Source organism: Lactuca virosa, chromosome 1 (genome assembly GCF_052849685.1).
Source record: "Lactuca virosa cultivar CGN04683 chromosome 1, Lactuca_virosa_CGN04683_v6, whole genome shotgun sequence".
In the NCBI taxonomy this organism is placed as follows: domain Eukaryota; kingdom Viridiplantae; phylum Streptophyta; class Magnoliopsida; order Asterales; family Asteraceae; genus Lactuca; species Lactuca virosa.
In genome coordinates this window covers 313,559,086-313,565,948 of record NC_136426.1, presented here as the reverse complement: position 1 = coordinate 313,565,948, position 6,863 = coordinate 313,559,086, and the positions used below count along the sequence as shown (strand labels likewise).

The 6,863-nt window shown below is 36.8% G+C and overlaps 2 protein-coding genes across 2 annotated transcripts; one reads left to right on the top strand and one right to left on the bottom strand.

The window, feature by feature from the left end:
* Window positions 1-1,834: 1,834 nt before the first annotated feature.
* LOC145131024 (uncharacterized) lies at window positions 1,835-2,374 on the top strand. The gene has a single exon (XM_079065761.1). It carries the CDS (start codon window positions 1,835-1,837, stop codon window positions 2,372-2,374), a length of 540 nt encoding a protein of 179 aa, XP_078921887.1.
* An 886-nt stretch (window positions 2,375-3,260) lies between these two features.
* CLS (cardiolipin synthase) lies at window positions 3,261-6,511 on the bottom strand. The gene is made up of 8 exons (XM_079087104.1): window positions 5,954-6,511; window positions 5,058-5,124; window positions 4,474-4,548; window positions 4,315-4,366; window positions 4,133-4,218; window positions 3,974-4,048; window positions 3,611-3,705; window positions 3,261-3,468 (listed from the first exon to the last, which is right to left on the bottom strand). Exons 1-8 carry the CDS (start codon window positions 6,430-6,432, stop codon window positions 3,393-3,395), a joined length of 1,005 nt encoding a protein of 334 aa, XP_078943230.1. The 5' UTR covers window positions 6,433-6,511; the 3' UTR covers window positions 3,261-3,392.
* Between the last annotated feature and the right edge of the window lie 352 nt (window positions 6,512-6,863).

The following is a 6,863-nucleotide window of genomic DNA, read 5'->3' as shown; positions in this document are numbered from 1 at the left end:
ACTGTCATGAATCTGACTGTAGATTGTCTAAAGCGTCTTAGACATAGCAAAAGTCTGTTGCAGTGTTCATGAGTACTCTTGAAATACGACGTGTGAGTTGTAGTCTGCAAGTCGGTTGCACATTGATAATATGTAAACGCACCAGTAACTTGGTGTTATAAAACATATTGTTGAGTGTTTTGATGAGTAGATACAAGCGAGCATTTGAGTCGAAGTTTATCCGTTCCTTTAACCCAAAGTGGGATAAAAGCGATATATGTGGGCTCCTCGATGATTTAGTGATGACACCCCTAAGCGCTTGACCAAGCCAGGACTAAGTTGATGTGTTCAATTGTAATCTGTTGTCAGTCGTCATAAATCGGAAATCGGGAAACAACACATGAACATAGAGTATGATTTAAATCCATGTCTCAGTTCATACGATATCTAGAATGGAGGAATATATGATCCCTTATCTAAAGGAAGCGTTACTGATAAGATTAGAGTTGACAGCGGCTTTTGAAAGCTACGATTGCTGATCAGGTTCTGAAGTCATAATTGCAAAATAGTTATTAGACTTATCCAAGTGGGAGACTATTGGATTAGGTGTCTAAGCCCATAACTATTTTGGTATGTACTTGACCGATTATGAGCATGGTCCTTTTGGGTTGCCTTCACCATAGCAACTGATAGGATAAATTGAGGAGAAAGAGGATTAATTATGATTTATTAATATATTATATGAATAATATATTAAAAGAGAAATCATATTGCTTAATTAATATTAGTCAAGAATTAATTAAGAATTAATTTTGTGGCTAAAAGAGATTTATTAAATAAAGGGGATTGATATTGTAATTATATGATAGTTGTAAGTTGGGCTATGGATTCCTAATGGAAAGGGCATTGGACGAAATCTATGGGAAGCCCATATGATTTCCTTCCAAGGGATTTCTAGAGGGACTCCATGGGTTGCTTAAGGCCTAAGCAAAGAATTAGGGTTTCACCTGAAACCCAAGCAGCCAACACAAGTATATAAACACCCCTAGGGCTCCCAAAAACGTGGCTAACACTTCTAAGAGAACCCTAGACGTTTTTGGTGCCTCCTCCTCCCTTTCTTATGTCATCTTGTTGCTCATGGTGTTTGCGACTCCATTAGAGGTGCAACATTTGAGGCACTAAGCTTTCAGAAGTCAAGATAAAGAGGAATTGAGATTGTATTGCTACATAACAATCAAGGTAAGATTTAAATCCTTTTATTATGATAATATAGATTATTATATGCTAGATCTAGGGTTTATGAGCTTTGGATGATTATTACATGTTCATTAGACAAACTAGATCCAAATCTTTAGGGTTTGCATGTACACCATAGGATTGATATAGTGCTCAAAACCCATCAGAAACATCCCTTCTCTGCAGCCACTGTGGCAAGTAAATTTATGACAGAGGTGGTTAAGCTTTACGGGATGCCCTTATCCATCATCAGTGACCGGGATAAAAAATTTCTAAGTCAGTTTTGGAGGGAACATTTCAAGCTACATGGAGTGGACTTGAAGCGTAGCACAGCCTACCATCCACAATCAGATGGTCAGTCTGAAGTGGTGAATCGATGCCTTGAAACTTACCTGCGTTGTTTTCTTTTTCAGGCAAGCCTAAGCAGTGGTCCAATTGGCTGGCATGGGCTGAGTATTGGTATAATAGTACATATCACTCAGCTACGGGAGTCACCCCTTTTAAGGCTCTATATGGCCGAGACCCCCCACCCCTGATCCAATATGAGGGGCAACTTACCTCAGTGGATGCCCTCGACCAGTTGCTAGAAGACCGTGATGCCACCCTCGATGAGCTTAAGATGAATTTGATCCGGGCTCAACAAAGAATGCAGGTTCAAGTCAACAAGAAGAGAAGGGATGTCGAGTATCAGGTCAATGATTGGGTGTTTCTAAAGTTGCGACCCTACAGACAGAAAAGCTTGGCTCAAAGGAAGTCCGAGAAGTTATCACCCCGTTACTACGGCCCCTTTCGCATCTTGGAGAAGATTGGAAAGGTTGCCTGTAAGTTAGAGCTACCGCCCACCACAAGTATCCATCCCACGTTCCATGTTTCCCAGCTCAGGACTGCCATTGGAACAACCACACCCACTAAGAACATCCCACCACAAATCAATGAAAACTTAGAATTGGTAGCTCAACCAGAACAGCTGCGGGGAGTGCGCTTTAAGAAAAATGGAGGGCTGGGAGAAAAGGAGGTGTTGATACAATGGGAGGGGTTAGCAGAAACTGAAGCTACATGGGAAGATTACTGTAAGATGAATATGCAGTTTCCTAATTTTGATCTTGAGGACAAGGTTAAAGTGTGGGACGCCGGTGTTGATAAGCCCCTAGTCCAATAGGTCTACACTCGTAAGAAGAAAGGGCCCAAGGTTGGCATGAATCATAACCAGCCCAGTCCTTCGCAGGGACAACTCAGGTGTAACTTGGTCTTTTTGGTGTTTCCTGCAGCTGTGGGTCAGGAAATACTGATAGTGAAGGAGAAATGTTTAGTTTGGCAGTCTTTTTTGTCCTTTTATTAGTATTAATAGCTAGTTGTGATATCTTTTGGGGGTTATGTGGAATTTGTAATTGCTTATGCATGCTTAGAGAGCACTCACCTCACAAAAGGGAGAATTATCATTTATTTCTATGAATATCGTTATTTCTATCAATATTATACCAGTTCACTACTATTTCATCATTCATTGAGTTCATATTACCGATTTGGTTAGCTTGTTCTAGTGTGAGCATATCAAATCGTTGAGGTATGTGCGTGAGGAGGGCAGGGAAGACTATCGATCGTTGGCTGACTAAAGCTAGGCGATTGAATGAAAAAGCAGCAAACACCAAAGCTAACCTCCAAACCTACAGCCGAAGCACAATTCTGGGTCAATTTAGTGAAAGGGAGGGACCGGAAGCGACAAGTTACCCATAGTACAGTGGCAAATTCGTAAACGTTTGGGAATTAATTGTATGTACAATTACTAAACTAGAGTATCTGCAGTAGTAGAGGATCATCCACAAAATGAGCTTATTAGAGAGCTTATTGGGTCAAAAAGTCAAAACAAAACTATCCTAAGAGCGTTCTTTTATCTCAAAAGTTTTTTTACTTTAGCTTGTAATTTTTTTACCTCTCCAATTTTTTATATGATGTCGTTTTGGCAGATATTTTTTAACATTATATACCAGGAAAGGAAAAACAAAACACAGCCTCCCCCTCCCCATACCCCCAAGTTTAATGCAAAAAAAAAAAGTAAATTTCTCTCTATCAAAATGAAAATGTAAGATTTTACAACTTGGCCTCGCTCCCTCGTTTTTTTTTTTTTTTTTTTTTTTTTTTTGAACATAATGGATTCAGATTAGACAGTGTTTTGAATTTTAAACCAATTTCCTCTTGAGATATTGTGTACCATAAGCCGCAGTGGAAGTCACTGTCGTTGAAGCCACTAACCAACTGCATCAAACCAAAACCAAAATAGACTTGGTGTAAATTATAGTTTTGGTCCTTGTGTTTTTGTTATAGTCCAAAAAAGAATCCACAAGTCTTTACGTCAATTAGAAGAAAGGGAAAAAAACACGTTAAGCTAGCTACCTACCTTAAGTAGGTGATGTATAATTCAGTTTGAGGAGTTCCAAACTCTGGTTGCAAAAGAGCACCTGTAACCAAGGCTAGTTGGAAGCATGTATTAACCTATAAACCAAAAACAAATCTCATAAGCTACATATAACTTTTTTTCCTTTTTTTTTTAACTTAAGGTAGAAATAACGACTTAATACATAAAGTCAGGAAAATAATAGGCTTTTTCACATTACCTCCTTACTTCTCTTTTTCCCACTATTTAAGGTCATTGAACTTTTCGTTAGTATCTATTATCTAAGGTCCCTTACATCTCAAATATTTCTTAAACATCATTTATCGAGACAACATTTAATAAAAAAAAATGGAATGGAATATTTACCTTACTGATCATTAGAGGCTCAACTTTCTGTGGTCGAATCCCATCAAGGTTAAAAAACTCTACCCAACTCCTTGACTATATACCAAAATATACACATTACAATATATACAAAAAAAACAAACAAACAGATTGCTAAATTGATTTGAAGAACAAACATACCTCTGAACCCAAGTTGGTAGCTCTTATATACACTGCCCCACCAACTAGAGCAACATCCCTCATCACTACAAGTGCCACCAGTCCTGCTGTAAAATTATTAAAATATTAAAAATGTATTTTTTAAGTAAGAATATAAGTTCATGTTTATATGGAGAGTAAAAAAGTATCATACAGATACTTACAGTGCAAAAGACCCCTTTCTACCATGGCTAAGGCAACACAACCAATTAAAACCTGTGTGTTTTTAACAACTTTCCATGAGATTTTATGTATAATTTACCTCAACAAAATATATATTAAAATCAATTGTTGTTTTAAATGAAAGAAAGAAAAGAACGTACTTTGTCAGCAAGAGGATCAAGGTATGAACCAACCACGGAATTAATCCCCATCTTTCTGGCCACATATCCATCTAACTGCAACAACAAACAACTTTTACCACACATGCAAAGGATGAAAGGAATGGAATCACTAATTACATTCCATCATATCATGTTTGCTTGGTCTGTCTGTAGGAATGGAATGAATTTTTAATATGTATATGTAAATAACTATAAAATGTATACTTCTAGCTCTACTGTATATACTACTTGATTAAAACTAACGGGTTTTTTTATCTATAAAAAAGTTTACATATTAAGCAAACACTGAAACCGAAAAAGATATTTCTAATTATTTCAGAAAAGAAATACGTAATTTAGCTAAATGGTGAAATTTTTTAAAAGATGTATTGTTAGATAAAAAAAAATGGGTTATATTGCAAATTTCATTCCCTTCCATGATGGAATGAAAAAAGTAAAGAAAGATAAATGAAAAAAAAAAATGAAGGATTCACATTCCATTCCATCAGACAAAACAATGAATTTCTTTTCCATTCCATTCCTTCCTTGATTCCATCATACCAAACACTAGCTAAAAATCTTACCCAGTCTGTTGCCCCAGAGACAACAAGCCCAAGAAATGCAGGAAGATACATATCATGCATGATCATCCTGCATTCAAGTTGTCATTTTGTAAGTATGGCCCATAAATCTTATATAATAACCTTTTATACCCTTCAAGGAATACCTATACACATGATACTCTTAGATTACCTAGTTGGAAAAATAAAATCAAAAGGAGAAGATTCCATGTCTAAATGGTGATCTAGCCTATTGTTGGGGTTAACCCTAAAGGCTAACAGGCAACAAGATACCCATTGTTTACTGTAAGTAGCCAAGTAGGTTTCATTTTTAGTTTACAGTTTGCCAAAAGGAAACATGCAATGATCCATGATCCATTGTTGGTAATCTTCAACACTTAATTGAACCTCAAAAATAACAACTTAAAGAGAAATAAGAAAAAATGTGTTGCTATTCTATCTACATAATTTCCAATTTTCACATATTCTTCGTATTACTGTGATTGGTTTGTGTATTGAGTTCAAATACATAGTTCAAAATACATATCTAAAGTTCTAATCACACATCTAGTGTAAGAAACAACTAAACCAACCATAATTAAAAGCATCTCCTCATATGTTTATGTATTTAGAGAGTAATAATCTGTCCATTCCACCATTAGCATCCACTTTACAAACAGAAAATAAGTTTCACGTATAAATAATCCCATCTAAAGTTCAACTTGAACAATAATCTTCCTATTTCAAGGGGCGGAAGCTATCAATATTCAAAAGTAGGCATCGATTTAAACATACTGTCAAAGAGAGCAGTCATGAAAGGGACAATGTGCAGCAAGTACTTCATTAAATCTCCATTTCCAAGTTTAAGAGTAAAATAGATGCAAAAAACAGAGAATTAGGAAAGGATATGAAGTCTATACCATCCAAGCACCGGGCCAGAAACCAATCTACTCATAGAAATGAAATTGGGCCAATTAACGAAACTCTCCACTAATCCATCACGGACACTACTTCCAACGATCCTCGAGTCCTTCCCATCAACCAAATTACTGTCGTTTTTAACCGATCTTAACCCTAATTTGATCGGAAACGTCCGTTCTCGAAGCAAGTCAATAGCCCGTACTTTAGGGATCGCAACGACGTCAGATTGGAGGTATAGAGGAGTCGCGAATTGCAGAAGCTTCCATGGAGGATAGGAGAGGAAAAGCGGGCCATGGAATGGGTAGTCCCACTTAGAGATAGAGATTGAAGGAGAGATAAAGTTTGATGAGCGAGAGAGTAAGATTGATGACCTTATGGATCGTAAGGACGTCGGATTTGGAGTGGAGATGAAGAAGGTTCTGGTGTTGGTGTTGGAGGTCTTTCGAGCAAGTTCCCTGAGTGATCTGAGAATGGCCATTAACGGTGGCGCATTGCAATATTTGATATCGAGAATAGAGAGGGATAGGTTTTTGCAGAGGTTTTATAGTTTGACCAACAAGATAGGTTTCTGCACACATGTACATGCCTATCTCACGTGTCAGTATTATACGTGTCGAATGTACACGTGGCAAATTTTACATTATCTGTTTTTTGTCTTGACCATATTGTTGTACCTGCTGTTTTAAACTAATTCTTGAAACGATTCTAAAAGATATTATGATTTCTAGTGAGGTTGGTTTTAAAATGTTTCATGCTTATCATCGTTTTTTGTATTTTGAAAGAAAAAGAGTGAAGAGAAAGAGAGATGTTCAATTCATGCCATTAAGCAATCGTTTTTTGTATTTTGAAAGAAAAAGAGTGAAAGAGAAAAGAGAGATGTTCATTTCATGCCATTAAGCTATGCCTCAA

Bases quoted from the DNA above. Each gene is read 5' to 3' on its own strand.
- LOC145131024 (XM_079065761.1), top strand. From the start codon at position 1,835: ATGAATTTGATCCGGGCTCAACAAAGAATGCAGGTTCAAGTCAACAAG.
- CLS (XM_079087104.1), bottom strand. From the start codon at position 6,432: ATGGCCATTCTCAGATCACTCAGGGAACTTGCTCGAAAGACCTCCAAC. The intron at 5,125-5,953 runs GTATAGACTTCA...ACTTGAATGCAG, and splicing joins TCTGGCCCGGTGCTTGGATG to GATGATCATGCATGATATGT. The intron at 4,219-4,314 runs GTAAGTATCTGT...ATAATTTTACAG, and splicing joins AGAAAGGGGTCTTTTGCACT to CAGGACTGGTGGCACTTGTA.